This window comes from Sciurus vulgaris, assembly GCF_902686455.1.
Source record: "Sciurus vulgaris genome assembly, chromosome: 7".
Taxonomy (NCBI): Eukaryota; Metazoa; Chordata; class Mammalia; order Rodentia; family Sciuridae; genus Sciurus; species Sciurus vulgaris.
In genome coordinates, this window is record NC_136467.1 from 113,716,079 (window position 1) to 113,733,118 (window position 17,040).

The 17,040-nt window shown below is 54.9% G+C and overlaps 2 protein-coding genes across 6 annotated transcripts; both read right to left on the reverse strand.

Moving 5' to 3' along the window:
• Nucleotides 1-1,674: 1,674 nt before the first annotated feature.
• SLC29A1 (solute carrier family 29 member 1 (Augustine blood group)) lies at nucleotides 1,675-14,800 on the reverse strand. 5 transcript variants are annotated; one of them, XM_079147027.1, is made up of 13 exons: nucleotides 14,568-14,800; nucleotides 7,840-7,925; nucleotides 5,951-6,032; nucleotides 5,629-5,831; nucleotides 5,409-5,548; nucleotides 5,058-5,192; nucleotides 4,872-4,969; nucleotides 4,650-4,728; nucleotides 4,105-4,229; nucleotides 3,548-3,656; nucleotides 3,243-3,328; nucleotides 2,707-2,906; nucleotides 1,675-2,348 (listed from the first exon to the last, which is right to left on the reverse strand). In XM_079147027.1, exons 1-13 carry the CDS (start codon nucleotides 14,589-14,591, stop codon nucleotides 2,237-2,239), a joined length of 1,479 nt encoding a protein of 492 aa, XP_079003153.1. In that variant the 5' UTR covers nucleotides 14,592-14,800; the 3' UTR covers nucleotides 1,675-2,236. The 5 variants fall into 5 exon arrangements, with proteins under 5 accessions (XP_079003153.1, XP_079003155.1, XP_079003154.1 ...); XM_079147029.1 differs by having other exon boundaries at nucleotides 14,659-14,761; XM_079147028.1 differs by lacking the exon at nucleotides 14,568-14,800 and adding an exon at nucleotides 11,209-11,333.
• Nucleotides 14,801-15,808: 1,008 nt separating this feature from the next.
• On the reverse strand, nucleotides 15,809-16,654 carry MYMX (myomixer, myoblast fusion factor; the record flags this gene model as incomplete). Its single annotated transcript, XM_079147451.1, has 1 exon — nucleotides 15,809-16,654. The coding sequence occupies one exon, from the start codon at nucleotides 16,652-16,654 to the stop codon at nucleotides 16,400-16,402; it is 255 nt and encodes an 84-aa protein (XP_079003577.1). The 3' UTR covers nucleotides 15,809-16,399.
• Between the last annotated feature and the right edge of the window lie 386 nt (nucleotides 16,655-17,040).

The window sequence follows — 17,040 nt, forward strand, 5'->3', positions numbered from 1 at the left end:
AGTTCAAGGTCAGCCTGGGCAACTTGGCAAGATCCTGTCTCAAAATAAGGGCTGGCAATGTAGCTTAGTGGTACAGCCCTTGCCTAGCAAGCACAGGCTTTTGTTCAATCTCCAGTAGCAGAGGAAAAAAGATAAGAACATGATAGACAATAAGTCATCACATTACTGAAGTTTGCTGTGTAGAAGAGGAAGAAACTACAGAAACTGGCTGTGGCTGATGGAGGATCAGGAAATGTTCAGGGAGAGAGGTGCATGCTTCAAAGAAAGGGACTAGCACACCCCTATATTAGTTTTCAGATTTTTTTTTTCTTTTTGCTAAGGCTGGACTTGAACTTGTGATCCTCCTGCCTCAACCTCCCCAGTAGCTGGGATTGCAGGTATGCACCACCATGCCTGGCCTGATTATTCTTGTGGCCATAACTGGGATAGATCAGAGAAGACCTGGGAGTTGGTCTCAAAAAGCCAGGTAGAAGTGGTAAAGGATCCTCTGCCAGGCCCCTGGGGGGACTGCTGGCCCTCAGGAAGGAAGCCAATAGGGATCTGGGGTTTGGGTACAAGGGGGAAGGTAGGGAGGCCTGAGGGCAAGCAGAGGAGAAAGACCTCAGGTCTGCGGCTACGGTTTGCCTCATATCACATACACTGAGGCATGTGAAAGCTGGAGGAAGAATTCTAGGGAACCAGCAGCTTTTGAACCTGATTGGAAGGAAGTCCTTATCTGTCTCCACCTCAGATATATACTCTGGTTTGACAAATTAGCACCTGGACTTCAGTTCCCACTACAATGGTATACTTAACTACCCCATTAGGGCTTGAGCTCATGGAAGAGACTGAAAAATAAGCTAACAATTTATTGAGGCCCGAAGCCATCAATTAAACGAAACACCTCTGATAGAAAGGAAGTTCTGCCAGAGGTGCCAACTCAGTAGCAATGTGCTGGTCAGGAATAAGTGTTGGGGCTGGAGAGTCATCATGACCAGAATGCTGCACTTACCTCTAGCCAGGTAGTCATTCTTGGGCGGGGGTCTCAGTTGTGAGGACTTCTCCACTGAGACTCTCATAGTCCCATTCCAAACTACCCCTCCTTAGGCCAGAGTTTGGGCTGAGGAGGAGGAAGTCCAGCTTCAGTATGAGGACACATAGGCTCCTTGTTCCCCAGGAAGTCTGGCAGGCTGTGCTTTTGGTGTCAGGGCTGGGTGCCAGGTAGGGGAGAACCCTCAGGCCTCAGCCTCTTCCTGCCCAGTGATGTGGGAGTACCGCCAAGAGCTGGGGGTGGAGCTGGCCAGTTTTGCAGAGTTCATTGAAGGGGATGAGGACAGAGCTGGGGGGGTCAGTAGCAGTTAAGACAAAGACAAGGAGCTGTCTCCATCTCCAGTCTTGTGAAAGGAGAAATGAAGCAGCAAAGAAAAACTTGGCCTTTCTGTCTGGGCCAGTCCGGGTGTCCTGGCTGGAGGCCTGTCCCTCCCCTGTGGTCCAGCAGGGGGCACTATAACTCCTCTGAGGTCAAGGGACTATCCCCAACCCCTTAGGCCCAGGCCCAGGCCTCAAGGCCCCCAGGCGGGTCATGCTCATCCCTCCAGACTCAGAATTCCCATCTTCTACCCTCACCAAGGCATTAAGCTTGTGGCCCTCACCAAGGCATTAAGCTTGTGGCCTGAGAACACAGGGAGCCATAGAGAGGAAAAAAAAATTATTTTATTTAATCAGAGAGCCTCTGAAGGCACCTGGTTTGTGTTGAGTATAAAAAAAAGGCAGTAAAATAGCAACTGTAACAGTGTGCATGATGGGTAAGGAGGGATGGGTGAAGGGCAGAGGACAGGGGCACGGATAAGGGGGAGAAAGCACATGGGAAGAAAGGAGGGAGGGGAAGTATCAGATCAGACCATACAACGGTCAGTCCTGGTCCCCAGCCACCCCTGGTATGGGCAGACAGACACAAAACACACATGCACGCTCTCTGAGCCCAGGAGCCTCTCCTGCCCTGCTCAAGCAGGGACCAGTCAGAGCCATCAGGCAGAGGCCACGCCCCTCCTGACTGACCCTCCAACCCACAGTGTTCTCACTGTCCTCAGTTTCCATTCAGAGGCTCCCTCCCCAGGGCCTAGACATTGTGGCCCAGCACAGGCCATAAGAAAGCAGAAGTTGGCTTTAAAAGAAGAGAAAACCTTCAGACTGCCTCGCATCTTTGGCAAAAGGGGCAGGAGGCAGGCCAACAGTGAGTCCTTCCATTTGCCCATGGTCACACAATTGCCCGAAGCAGGAAGGAGAGGACAGCCCCCAGTGCCAGGCCCAGACACAAAAAGAAGGTCATGATGGCTCCCGCGGTCTCCGCCTCAGCCGGCTTTACTTTCCTAAGGAGGGAAGGCAAGACAACCTAAGCACTGACTGCCCGGCCCCTGCCCTAGCCAGGGTCCCCAGCTTCTGGGGTGGGGAGACCAATCTGTCCTCCATTCCCAACCTGCTTCTGCCTCTTGGGGGAATGTGTCCTGGGGGGACCTCTTCCAGGCAGCCCTAACCGCTCCCTCCACAGCCCCACCTAAGCAACCAGGGTACTGCCACCCTCACTACCCTTCCCCAGCCATCTCCCGGTAGCCATCAGCTTCAGGATCAGAGAATCTCCTTTTGCCCTCTCTCCCTCTACCGAGTGTCCCCACCCGGAGCTCTAGATCCTGACAAATGCCACCAAGTTCCCTACCGGGCCCCACTCACTTGGGCCCGAAGCACATGCAAAGGCTGGCGAGGTAGCCGTTGGAGAAGGCGAAGGCAGCCATGAAGAAGATGTACCAGGCATCGTGCTCAAAGACCACGGGCAGGTAGTGGCGGGGACAGACGTTGCACAACAGCAGCAGTGGCACAAACACCAGCCGCGCGACCACTAGGCTCGGCAGCCAGCAGCTGTCCTTCCCAGGCTGCAGGCACCAGGCAGTTCCTCAGTCGGGGCTGAACCCTGGGTTCCATTTAGTGCCCCTCGAGACCGGACTGACCTCTAAGCCTGATTACCTCTAAGGGGACACTGATCAGGAAGGAGCGGGCACAGTGAAACCCTGTGGAGTGCTGGAATGTTTGACAACTTGACTCGGGTAGGTGCACGCACACACGTTAAGTTTTACACTTAAAACTTATACACTTAATAATATAAACCGGATTTTAAATAATGGACCCCTTCCATTATACTTTCTTGGGTTCCCTTTCTGGGTCTCAGGCTGGACTCCTTCCCCCAGGGAAGTAGCCTTTCCTTCACTTACCCACATGAAAACAGCTGTGAGACTCCGGCCCAACCAGTCAAAGATATTGAAAGTCAAGAAACAGGACACAGGAATGAAGTAATTTTCTGGGGAGGAGGAGAAGGGGAGGGGAGAGAAACAGACAGAGCAACTCTGACCCTCATTGGGCCTCAGCTTCCCCAACCACACAACAGAGAAGGTACTTCCAGCCCGGGGAAGGACAAATGGACCCAGGAAGATCTGGCTGGGCAGAAGGCAATGCAGGCCCTCTCAACCTCATTTCCAGTCCCGCTTGAGAATGTGTTGGGAAGTTGCAGGGTCCTTACCCCAGGCGCTGGTGCCTGCGATGCTGGATTTGACCTCAGCAGTCACAGCAGGGAATAAGCCAATGGTGACCGTGAAGATGAAGCAGACAGAGAGAGCCAGGACTGAGATCTAGAGAAAAGGGAAAGCACTCAGCCAGTTTTTTGTTGTTGTTGTTGTTGTTTTTATTGTTGTTTGTTTGTTTTCTGGTGCTGGGGATTGAATCCAAGGGCACTCTACCACTGAGCTATATGTCCAACCCTTTTTATCTTTTATCTTGAGATAGGGTTTTACTAAGTTTCTGAGGCTGGACTTGAACTTGTAATTCTCCTGCCTTAGCCTCCAAAGTCACTGGGATTAGGCATGTCCCACCACACCTGGCTTCTCCAGGTGGCTGTCTTCGTGGCTGCTGTGCATCAAAGAACCAAGAAAATGAACATGTGCACATGCACACGTAAGAAAGAATCCAGGAATGTGACTAGTCTCAGGTCAAAAAGGGAGCTAGTGGCAGCAGGGAAGGAGGGAGCAAAAGGAGAGGAAGAGGTAAGGGACATAGGGTAAGATGCCTTGCCCCACATACATTTTTGAGGATGGCTCTAATAGAGTGGTTTCCACTGGTTGACTGAGAGTTGGGGGCTGAGACCCCAGATTCCTCTTTGCCTGCTCTTGGCCCCTCTCCTGGCAGGTGACAGGTTGTAGAAGAATCTTCAAGTTGTAGGAAGGACAGAGCAATAGGCAGGGTTAGTTACAGGTGGACCGCGGCCACACCCCAACACCTAGCTGAAACCTCCTTTTCAAATCCCCAGGGCTTGAGCCTCCCACCCAGGGCTTAACCATTCCCAGGAGCCTCAAGTCACGTGATTCTCTGCCCAGAATCTGAAACTGCTTCCTAGTGCCTTCAGTCCTAATGCCAGGGCATACAGGGTCATCTAGGATCTTCCCACATTTTATCACTTCCAGCCCTCATTTCCTACTGCCCCCTACCTCCACCCCGGTCGCTCTGTCCTCCACTGGCTCATGGCTGCCAGCTAATACAGTGTGTCCATTCTTGGCCCCTCTGCTCATGTTCATGCTGCTCTTGCCTGGCATGCCGCCCTCCCCCGCTGCTTCCTTAGGCTATGAGACCTTTACTGATGAGGTCCAGCTTGGTTTCCTGCTCCCCAGGCCCCTCAAGTTTGAGCTGCTGGTAGTAGCGGAAGAACTCCTATCAAGCAACAGAGACAGAGAGGCAGGGTCAGAGGCATTGCTAGGATTCCTACCTCCCCCAGAGTTTGGCCTCAGACCACTCTTGGTCGGGAACCCTGGACCTTCCCACCCACCAAACCCCAGTTCTCTCCATTTGCTCACCAGTCGGGGCAGGCCCAAGTAACAGATGATAGCTAAAATGACAACCACACAGGCCGTGATAAAGTAGCCAAAGGCACTTTCTGACAGTTCTGAGCCACCTGAGACAGACAATGTCCATGATCAGAGAGGCCCCATCTCTTCTTCCCGACACCACCCCAGGGCTACAGGCAGGTGGACGGGACTCACTGGCAATAGCGCAGATCATGGCCACTGAGGCGAAGAGGCCTGCCAGGCCCTGGCCACTCATGATGGGGGCTGTGTAGCTGGCGGGCAGGAGGCCAGCCAGACCGAAAAGGCTGCCCTGCAAGATGGCGCCGAATGCTGGGGAACAGGATAGGTATCAGCAAGGGATGGTGGGGTTGGCAGTCAAGGGTCCAAAGGAAAATGAGCCCCTGTGATTCCCGCTTGCTCCCAGTGAGGCTTGATGCTGGGCTTCCCTCTGCCCCACACCCAGCCTAGCCCAGGCCAGGCCAGGCACACTCAGGCCTTTAAGTCCCGACTGCTCATGACATCCATCCCCTCCCAGTCCAAGCTTACAATTAATGAGCATGATCTTGATCATGGTGATGACGAAGAAGGGCAGAGCATCCAGCTGCACCTTCACTAGGATGGCAGTGACCAGGAACACCAGCAGGATGGCCACTAGGCTGCCTAGGATCCGTACAGATTGGGGGATCCTACAGGAGAGGCGCAGGGCAGCAATAAGGGGTGGGCAGGAGTCAGTAATGGCCGGGCTGGGCCAGAGGCAGGTACTCACCTCTGATGAAGGAAGGAGTTGAGGCAGGTGAAGAGCAGCAGTGGCAGCATGGCACACAAAGTCATGACATTGTTGAAGATGGCACTGAGGGACCTCTGCTCTGGCAAGGGTGCTGTGGGGGCAGCTGGAGCCTGGATGTCCTTGCTCATTTCAGCAGTGACCAAGGACACATTCTGGGACATGTCCAGGCGGTTTGTGAAATACTGCAAGGATTGCAGAGAAAGGGTTGGAACCTCTGTCTCTTCCTGGGCCCAAAGGCACACACCCAGACCCTGTAAGCTCAGAGGACATGCCCCATGGAACCCAGGTCCCCAAGTCTCACCTTAGTGGCAGTCATGAAAAAATTCCAGGGGAGCAGTGTCCCCAGGCCCAGCATGAAGAAGATAAGCCAGACAGCTTTGTATCTGGGATGGGAGAAAAGAAGGGCTAAGTGACCTACCATCCCGCCTTCCCTCCCAGGTCAACCTGAGACCCCTTCCTCCCTGCCCTCAATCTCTTCATTTCTCTAGGGAATTTGTCGAGTAGAGGGGAAAGGGGGTCAGGGACATAGGACTGAATGGCATGACTGATAGGACCTCAGTTCTCAGCCCTCAAACACTCAGGGGATCCTGTAGGCTGGGAACCAGTGTGACCCACACATCCGGAGATGGTTTTGGAAATCCTGCTGAAGGGCTGGGGTGGGCGGGTGAGTAAGAAAACAAACAGCGAGGAGTCTTCTGCCCCCACCAGGCAGGCTGGCTGGAAGTGATTGTGCGGCTGAGCAGGAACTTTGCGGTTCCCCCAAAAGGATTCTGAGGTCAAGAAACTCCCAGACCATTCTGGACCTAGCAGGGCAGGCGGGTGGGGTACCTGGGAGGCAGAGAAGGAGGGAGTTACAGTTGTTTTTTCCCCCTGGTCTAGACAGAACTGGCTTTGTAGGTCACACTACCTAAGGTAGGCCAAGAGTCTGTAGCCACTGGAAATCATCTGGGCAGTCATCTGGACCGGGTATAAATAAAGGCCACCCAGCTCCAGCCAGGCCAGTGTTTAATTAGGTAGGCCTTACCTATAAGCTTAGCAACCCTGGTTCACCAGGGTCACTAAGGCCCATGGCCATTTCCAGATGTGCCTGCCATACTCTCCCAGCAGCCAACACCCACATTCTTCAGAGACCCCCCCAAGGCACTAAGGAGGAAGGCCTGGTCAGGGTGCAGGGGCCTGGATCATAACAGACCTCATACGGAGAGGGCCTAGGTAAATGCCCCAAATGGGCAGGTCTGAGCTGTGACAAATACAGCCCCCAAAGCCTCATATACCCCCCATTGAAGTAAAGATGCTGAAGGATGGATTCAGAGGCCCAGAACGGAGGGCAGAACTCCCAGGCAATGTCACACAGGACAGAGGGTTACAGTGAGACTGGGAAGCCAGGGAACAGTGCAACAAGGTGGCAGAGAGGAAGGAGGGAACTGCTAGGCCCATACTTAAATTCTTTCCCCTCCAAATCCAGCCCCATCAAGTGGACATTCTCATCTGCCTTTCACAGGTGGGGAAATGGTCCCAAAGAGATCAAGTTAAAAGACCCCACAGCCAAAGTAGCCTGGTTCCATAAGCTTTGGCACAGAAAGGAAAGAAGGTAGCAGGGGAAAATTAAGGGGTGTGGTGGCCTGAGGCAGAGGGAAAGACAGTCTAAGGCCTGGCAGGAGTGTGACAGGGCTTCATCAACATTGTCAGGTCCCAGACCATTGGAGAGCTGGAATGGACACAATCTCTTCCCCCAAAACACAGTCCCCCCTGCGGCTGCAGATCTAACTTGAGCGAGTTCACAGGCTCCAGAAGTGGGAAGGTCAAATTGAGGACCAAGGTGGGTGGGGGTCATCTGAGGCACAGGCCCCGGGGCAGTCCTGAGGGACAGAGAGGTTTTGCCAGATGTGCTCTGGAATGAAGGGTATTGCCAAGTATCTCCCCGGTGGTGGCGGGAGGAGCCGGAAGCTGCAGACTAGCTGGAGAGCAACAGGGGAAACACTGACAGGCCAGACGGCCTGCTGCCCACCTCGTGCCCTCCCTGCAGACTCTCCCGCCAGCACCCAGCCAATGCACACATGCTTCCCAGCCCCAAGCCGACCTGGGCTGGAAGGCCAGCTGCAATGGCAATTCCAAATTCCAAGGAACACTGCACCCAGCCCCCTGGAGACCCATTCCTTTGATCCCTAGCCAAGGTCCCCCCCACAGTACCTGTCTTGAGGCTGGTGACTGGTGGTAGTCATGGTGCTGTTGTCCTCGGTTGTGCCTGGCTGACGGCTCCCTCCCTCTGGCGCTTGCTGGGGGCAGAAGCAGTATGAGGCCCTGCTTCTACCCAGCCCTCCTCAGACTCTTGTTGGGAGGAGGGGACAGGGCGGACAGAGTGGGCAAGTGGAGAGCCTCGCAGGATCCCCTCTGGGCCCTGCCCCTCAGGACCACTAACTAGACCCTCTGGCCCAGCAGGCCAGTCCGATCCAGCCCTTATGCCTGCTCAGGCTCCACCTGGCTCCAAGCCTGGCCGTTGCCACCGCTATTTTTATCCAGCAGCCGAAGCAGTTTATAAGCTGGGAAACAGGAGGGTGGAGAGCAGGAGAGAAGGAGGAGGAAGCATGATTGAAAGGGAGGGAAAGACAGTTAAAGAAGACAGGGAAGGGATAAGAAGGGTCAGAGACAGTGCTGACAATGGAAGGTGAGCCGGAGGGCAGAGGACAGGGTGGAATGGAGTGGAGGAGACAGCCAGAGGGAGGGGAAGCAGGAAGGAGAAAAGGCACAAAACCAAACCAAAGCAATCTACAGGGCTCCAGGCTCCTTCTGCAAGTCTGACCTCTCCACCCTCCCAGGAGCCCCTGGATTCAAGGACAGGGGAGGCTCTGCCCAGCCTGTCCCCTACTCAAGGCACCCCAGACTGGCCTCTCTGCTGGGGACATCTTAAGCCTTTCTTTCCAGCCACTGCCCAGAGGCTTCCTACTTCCCGGCCAGATTTCCAGGGAAATATTTCACAAAGGGTGTGGGGACCCGGGCCTTCTCACAACCCTGCCCAGCCACTCTGACCCCCAGCACTGCCCAAGGGTCATCCCATCCCCCTGTCAGTTCCTCTCCAGGCCACTGTCTTCTTCCTCTTTCTGAGAATGGCCTTGCAGGAAAACTGGGAGTGGGGCACAGGCCCAAACTGCTTAGTCCCAAAGCTTCTAACCACCGCTCTCAGCATTCCTCTCTGTGGCCTGCTTGTGCAGGGGGATGCTCCCCGGCACCAGAAGATGAAACAGCTTTCCCTTAGATGGCCTGGGAGGCCACACTGGCATGCGCTGGTCTACCCTCCAGGTGGGCCCAGCTCTGGAACCAGGCCCAGGCTGTATGGAGTAGAAGACAGCCTTCTGCTCCCTGTCTGGGCACTGGCCCAGACTCACTAACAGAAGGATAGAATAGAAGGGGCCTGGGAAGTACCTAGGAGGAGTCCTAAGGCAGCTTGGGCCTGAGGCCTTGTCCACAGGGTGCTGAATGAGGGCCCAGAGTGCAAACGGTGGTACTGAGCAAATCAGGAGAGAATCCCTCAGGCCTCAGGGGAAGCCTCATAAGCACAAAAGCACACCCAGGAGATAAAAAGGCCAGAGCAGCTGGGCAGATAAACTGCAAGAAGTCTCTGCAGGGGAGCGCCCCGGCACCTGAGATTTGCAGCAGCAACTCAGTGGGGAACTCTGAGACCCTCAAAGGGCTTTTTCACCCTTCCCTGGGTAAACTCTAGACTACAGATCTTCCTCATTCCTCAGCCCCCAGTCCAAATCTGGGTTGCGGGGTGGGGTGCACCTCCAAATGGAGGCTGAGGGCTTCTTCTTTCAACAAATATTTACCAAGGACCTCTGTATGCCAGTCAGGCATTGTTGCTAGGCACTGGGAAGAGTGGCAAACAAAAGTATTGACCAGTGCTCCACCCCACCCCCACAGATAAGGCTCTTGACAGAACAGCCCTCGTCCCCTTAGCAAACTGCATTAGGCTTGGAGAAGTATTGATTTCCGTCCTCTCCCCCAGCTCTACCCCTGCTCTCTGTTCTCAGCAGTCCCCACCCGTCCTGGGCACCATGCAACTTCACTGGGCACCCCTCCACCCCTGCCCACATCTTCACATTCCACTGGCTGGCCTAGGTGTTTTGTTCTTGTCAGGTTTTGCCCAACAGCAACCAGGGATCTGATACCAGCTCAGACCATCTGGTGTATCAGGGCCATGCCTTAGCCTGCTAAATCCTGAAAGCAGCCACCAAACTGAGCCCGTTCCTGCCCCCAGGTTCCTAACACCTCTCTTTCACCCTAACTTCCAGGCATACCATTGTGCTACATCAAATCTTCACTCCCTAGAGTGCTGTATGGGGCCAGTCACTACCTGCAGAACCCCTCCCTGCTTCTCTCAACTACCCAGAAGCTAGTTCTAGATGGTTTCCACTGAGCAGATGGGCCAGCTGAGGTTCAGAGATGTTGGGTTTCTTGCCTAAGATCACTGTGTAGGTGAATGGGGAGCCCAGAATTCAAACTCAATGCACATTTTATTCTAGGTTCCTTCCCCAGTGGGGAGGGAGATATAAACACTGCTTCCCAGATGTTCCTGTAGACTTGGGGGGGGGGGGCTTTGCTCCAATTAAAGGGGAAAAAATAGGCAACAGTCCCAGCTACTGGGGAGGTTGGACAAGAAGATGGCAAGTTTGAGGCCAGCATTGGCAGTTTAGTGAGAACCTGTATAAAAAAAAAAATTGCTGAGGATGAAGATCAATGGTGGAGCACCCCTGGGTTCAATCCCCAGTCCCCCTACAACATAAATATAAATAAATAAATAGAAAAATAAGGTGGGGGCCCAGACCATTCCCAGCGCGACCTGAATGTCAGATGTAGGGTACCTCATCTCCATCCCATCACATACACATTCAGGCATGGAGAACTCACACAGACGGGAGGGCAAGTCCGAGGGTCTAGAGGTTATTGAGATGAGTGGGCCAAGGGTAGATAGAGAGACCCCAAAGTAGGATGAGGGCCAGGACGGAACCAATGTTCCCCCATCACCTCTCTCCTCTGAGGAGAAAGCCTGCAGTTTGCTGTCCTTGTCTTGTCACTCATTTACTTGAGTAAATGAGGACACACCAGGAAGGAGAGATCAGGGACAAATATTTGGCTAGTAAAAGGGATACTTAAAGGGACAGCTCCCCTATCTCCATCTGCGTCGCTCCCCATCCCATCACATTCACTGCACAAACAGCGTCGCGGCCCCTCCCGTGTCTCCCAGGATTAACCTCCCAGGATTAACCATCCCCTCGCCTGCCTCTTGGAGAGGTCCGCGTGGCAACAGCAGCTTTTGGGCCCGGAGCCAGACCGCTGATGCCCCACTTGAGTCGTTGTCCCCACAGGATCCCCCAGCGCCCGGCCTGTGTGTGCCACGTGCTGCGCGCTCAGCACGCGCCAGGCCAGGGAAGCAGGGGTCCCGCGTCTGTGTCCAGGTCGCGGAGCTGTCTAGCCGGGCCTCCCTGCCCTCGTGGCAAGCTGGACGCGCCACCCCGCGCCCGGCCGTCCCCAGCACGCGCCCACCCAAGCCCCTGGGAGCACCTGCTGGAGGACTCCTCCACGCGGAGATCTGCGCGCCTTCTCAGGGCTTCCCGCGCCCGCCCTGGAGCTTTCAAACCCGCCCTCCTCTGGGCCCGCCCCCGGCCGGCGCCCGCCACTGTCCCGGGCCTGCCACCACCTCCCGGGACCGCGGCGTCCTGGCCCCGCCCCCGGCCCGCCCCCGGCCCACCCCATCTCCGCATTAGCAATTCAGCACTCTCCGGGGCTGCGCCCAGACACCCAGCGCCCCAGGGCCTTCTGCTCCTATTATTTCCGAGGGCCACGCTAACCCAGCCCATTAACAAGCTCGTGGGCCTGGAGGGTACGGCTCCACACCGGGCGTCCTAGTCCCCTCCACGCAGGGGCTGTGTAAATCCTGCACATTCCACCTCGGGACGAGCACCGGGCTCACACTGGCCCGGATGCCCCCACCGCCAGGCCCCACCTGAGGTATTCTGTTCTCCCGCTCCAGGCCCCCTCCAGCCACTTCATACTGCGCCTTTTTTCTTTCCAGCGCCCCACCTTTTCATGCCGCCGTTGCCAGTTCAGATCCCTCTTCTTTTCGTTTCAATAAGCCTTCTGTCCCTCTCCCCCATTCCCTTGTGGAATCCCTACAACTTAATCATTGGTGACCTGTGTGGTGAGTTTTTCTACCCATGACACATACCCCTGGCCATAGACCCATAAACATCAAACCACCCAAAGCGCTGGCTTGAAGGGGATGAGTGTGTATGTTTGTCTCTGTCTCTGTGTAGCGCCCAAAGGCAGAACCCTGGAGCCCCCTCATGATCTCAGCCAGCACTTTTGAAAATTGAGGCACTGCTGGGGATGGGAGGAGAAAGCCAGGAAGAGCCCAACATCCTGCACAAATCCCATTGTCCCAGAGATGATACAGGTCAGAGGTGGAAGCCTTGCTGAGCTCCATATCCTTCCCTGGCTGACAAGGAAGGGGGTCCAGGCTGAGGAGGAGTCCACCATGTACTTCAAGGGAAGGGCAAGGATACCTTTTTGTTATTGTTGGAAAGTAAATCAGGTGGTCATTCTTTGCCCCTACCTCAGTGCTTTAGGATGATCCAAAGGTTGGAAGTGTCCTCCAGAGTGAAAATCCAACCCAGGTTGCCTACCCCACCCTCAAGAACCTCAGGTTTGTCCCCTGGAGATGTCATACACACTAATTAACAATTAGCGGCAGGTTTCAGTGACAGCACCCAATGGCTCAGGAAGCTGGGGTAAGAGGATTGCAAGTTCAAAGCCATCCTCAGCAACTTAGCGAGGCCCTAAGCAACTCAGCGAGACCCTGTCTCTAAATAAAATACAAAAAAGGACTGGGGATGTGGCTCAGTGGTTAAGTGCCCTGGGTTCAATGCCTGGTACCAAAAAACATCAACAACAAAGAGTTAACAGTACTAATATTGTAGGGACACTGCAAAATCACCCCTCTTCCCATGAAAGCCTGGACCCTGAGGAGGGAGGGTTTTATATAGGACAGTGGGTAGAGGTGTCCCCAGCTTTACAGCCCCCACAGAGACGACACACATCTTCCCCACAGCAGGAAGTAAACAGAGGGCAGGAAGATGGGTGTGGGTGGTGTTTTTCTAGGCACTGCCCCTTGGCTTTTGAGTGGCCTCATGTCTGTCCACAACCCTGGGTTCCTACCCTCCTGTTTGTCCAGTCTCTCTTTCTTCCTCTCCTGGCCATTGCCTCCCCTTCTCCTTGGCCCCCTGCCTCACTCCCACCTTCCTTTCCCAGCTCTGGCACTGTGGGAGTGGCTGGCCTGGTGGGCAGAGAGCTCAGCCAGGCACAGCCAGGCTCGGTGGTTAGTGGGTACAGTTGTGTACACAGGGGGCTAGAAGTATAAGGAAACCGGAGGAAAGAGTGAGGGTCCCCAAGAGGCCAGCCTGGAGAAGGTTGGTTCCTCTCCCCACCCCCACTGGGCCTGGCCTGCTCAAGGGATGGCAACAGCCAGGCCTATTATTGTTGGAGAGAAGCCCATCTGGCACACACCCTGCCTGGACCCCAGCCAGCACCCACACCCATCACAGTGGCCTTTCCAGACAGGGAAGGTTCCTGGGCCCTCTGCTGGACAGCCACTAACACAGGCCTGTGCCTGGAGTTTTTCTAGCCAAATTAATCAGTCCTCTGCCCAGTCTTGTGTTTCTCTTCCTCCGTGGAATCCTCAGATCTCAGTCACAGGCGGTCGGGGGGGGGGGGGGGGGGGGGGACTCTGGTCCAGCTGACCCCCACTCCCAACCCAATCCCCCACCACAACACTGGGGACTGTGGCATGCTCCAGACTCCTTCCTCCCCCTGGCCACTTGTAAGCATGCCTCACCACCAGCACACAGCCCTATCTCTCCCCAGGCCTGCATCCTTTCAGCTGTCATCAACAAGCCATCTGTGTTTGCTGGAAATGTGTTTGCTGAGCCTGGGGGGTTGTCACTAGAACATGTGTGTCATGTTCTCAGTTGTGTTTGTGATTATGTCTCCATGGCCTTGTGGCAGGGTTGGGTCTACAGAGAGGTCAGTGAGGTACTGCCTGGGATGCCAAATTTAAGGGGATGCCAAAAAAACTCAGTAATCAGGATAAATTGTAATGCAATGTGGAATTATGGTTTGTTTGAAAGTGTTAGTGATCAGCTGGGTGCAATGGTGCAGACCTGAAATCCCAGCAAGTAGGGAGGCTGAGGAGGAGGAGTTCAAGTTCCAGGACAGCCTAGGCAACTTAGAGAGGCCCTGTCTCAAAATTTAAAAAAAAAAAAAAAAAAAGGGCAGGGGGGCCTGGGGATGTAGCTCAGTGGTAGAGCACCCCTGGGTTCAATTTCCAGTACTTTGAAGGAAGGGAGAAAGGAGAGGAAGGGAGAGGAAGAAAAGAAAGGAAAAGGCAGGACCAGACTTAACTATGTGCTGGGGTTCGTGAACGTGAACATGAACTCGCTTGGGACACCACTGAGCTACACTTCTGCCCTAGTGCAAAGTTTAAAAACCAAATTTAATAAAAAGGCTCAATGATGAATACAACGTCAAATTTTTAAATAAAGACAAATGGTGGGTACTAGGTCAGGGTTCAAGAAGAATTATGTGTGATCACTGGATCTGGTCGCCTAATATCTCAGGCTCCTGCCCTCTGCTCTAGGCAGATCTCTGACCTGCGGTAACGGTAAATGGTTGAGATCAGAGAAGAGGGGGAGTCACCTTAGTAGGCCTTCAAACTCGCAGAAAACTACCCTCTCTTCCAGAAACCTCAGATTCAGACTGCACCGACACACAGTCTGCCTGAGCAGCGTGAGAACTGCGCAGACCCCGCCCCCGCCCGGTGCGCGCCTCGCTCTCTCCCGCCGCCCCCGCCGCTGTTCCCCGCGCACCTGCTGAGACTTCGGCGGGGGCATCCGGACTTGGCGGAGAGGACGGAAATTCCCAGGCCGGCGAGTCCCGGAGCCCTCCTGGCCTCCTCACCTCCGTCCTGAGGCTATGGCCATGGCCAGAGAGCGCAGCCCGCGCGGGGGTTGACCGATCTCTGCCGCCGAGCGGGAGAAAGGTTGCAGTTGGCGACCGCGGCGCCAGCCCAGCGCTCCGCGGCAGGCTCACAGTCCAGCCTGGCGCCGTTCGCCGCAGAGCGTTTCGGGACGCCGGCGGTGAGGGAGGCCCCGTGGGAGGGGCTCGTGGGCCTGGGAAGGGTGGCCAGCGTATCGAGGGAACCCGGGACTCAGTCCCCCTTCACTCCGCCCCTCCCCCAGTTCGTCCTCTCGGGAGGCCAGAGCAAGTGCATTGGCTTTGGAGAACCCCGTGGGGAGGTGAATGGGGCGAGGAGAGTCCTACTGGAGTGGGGGTGACAGCTTTGGTGTCGCTTCTCTGGGCGTTGGGAATTGAATGGGGATACTGAGAGGAACCTGTACTCATCACTATCCCCCTCTCCACCTAGAGCTCAAGATTCATTCAGGGAAGTAGGATTATTGCATGGAAGCAATAAGCAAATAACCCGGAGGCTGGGATGCAAATGTGCCTGACAACTCTTATTTGAAACACACACCCCCCAGGCCCCTCCCACTGGGGAGGGGGAAATAAGGAAGTCAATTTTTCAGGCCACCCCCTCCCCTTCTCTTCTGGGTGGAGTGTCCTGAAGTCCTGCATTTCTGCACTGCCCCACGCCCCAGGTGGCTACCTACAGGATCCTTTAGCAAACAAGGCTCCCCCTCCCCACCACTTTTAGCTGAGAAGTCTCCAGACTGACTCAAACAGGTTTTCCTCCTGTGAGCTAGCAGCCAACTTTCCTCCAAAATAGACCCAGGGGAAGTGTGACCTTCTGGGCAAAGTTAGACACTAGAAACAACTTAACTTCAAGGTTTTGTCTGTCTGTCCGTCTCTCTCTCTCTCTCTCTCTCTCTCTCTCTCTCTCTCTCTCTTTTATTTTTAATTTGGTCCCAGGGATTGAACCTAGGGGCACTTAACCACGAAGCCACTTCCCCAACCCTTTTAAAAATATTTTATTTAGAGTCTTGCTGAGTTGCTAAATGCCTTGCTAATCTGCTGAGGCTGGCTTTGAACTCAGGATCCTCCTGCCTCAGCTTCCGGAATTGCTGGAATTACAGGCATGCACCACCGTTGCCTGGGCAACTTCAAGGTTTTGGAGACTGAGTCGGACAGTGGAACAAATAGCAAAAGGAAGCCTCCTAGTGATTCTCTCTTTCAGGCCCCCTCCCCACCTGCTACCCACTGAGGTGTGGGTGACAAGAGTTTCAAAGGAGCATCCCAAGAATTCAACAAATATTTATTGAGCACTTGTTTGTGCTGGGTTTTAGGAGCAGTGTTGCCTCCAAAAGCAACCAAGATTTTCTTATTTTAAGGTAAGTCCCAAGCCCGGAAGACCAACAGTCTGGATCCAAATGTTACCTCTTATCTAAATTGTCAGATCCTTTATGTCCTCATTTGCCTGGAGGTGAGGTCTCCTCTCCCCTGAGGCCAGAGGTCATTAGCAGAGGTCTTTGGGAAGAACGGCAGAAGGGAGGTGCAGTGATCCATTGTCTGAGATACAGAGCATCCTTCTAGAAAGACACGTCTGCAGGGAGGGGGAGGCATGTTCAGGTCAGACCCCACTCGACTGCCCAGTGGGCAGGCTGCATTGGCGCTGGTGCCAAGACTGTCTACTCCAGGAGAAAGCTTTGCGATGGCTATTCGGCTCCCGCCAGGACTCTTGGCTTCACTTCTGGGGGCCTAATCTCTCCCTTCTCTCCTGGTGGTCCACTCTGGAGGTCTCCCCAGCATCTGGCTGATGTCGCTGGCTGAGGATGAACAGCAAACAGCCCAGTAGAGCCTCTCGCACATCCTGGGAGCCCAGGCGACGGGCCAGTCGGCGCAGCAGGGGCAGGAGGTGCTGGCGGGCCAGGCGGGCGGCAGGCAGCAGCAGGCGGGACAGCAGCCCTCTCAGCAGCAATGGGAGCAGTGGGGCAGGCATGGCAGCTCAGAGCTGTGAAGGCAGTGGACGCTCTAACCTGGTACTTGCTGCTCCCACCTCACCTGCCGACGACCTGGGATGGACAGGAGCACCCCCTCCCTTCAGTTTACACCTTTGTGCTCCCCAGTCCTCAATTCATGGGTCGCTTGCTTTTGCTTTTACGGAAGCCCTTTCTCTTAGCAAGGTAGCTGGTAGAGGGGGTCTCACCATAGCACAGATGGGGATACCAAGCCACAGCTGGGGAGAAGAAAACTGGAGCTAAGACCCACAGCCAGCCCTTCCCTGCCTCCAGGGGCTCTACTGTTCCTTGGGCCCTTCCATCCCCCTGGCATTCCCCAATCTTCCTCAATCCAGCAATTCTAATTTTTCTTTTGGGGGGTTCTTGA

Excerpts from the sequence above, each read along its gene's own strand:
- SLC29A1 (XM_079147027.1), bottom strand. The coding sequence starts at position 14,591 with ATGCCCCCGCCGAAGTCTCAGCAG. Across the intron at positions 5,832-5,950 it reads TTTTCATGACTGCCACTAAG|TATTTCACAAACCGCCTGGA; the intron begins GTGAGACTTGGG and ends CAATCCTTGCAG. Across the intron at positions 4,729-4,871 it reads ACTTGGGCCTGCCCCGACTG|GAGTTCTTCCGCTACTACCA; the intron begins GTGAGCAAATGG and ends GTTGCTTGATAG.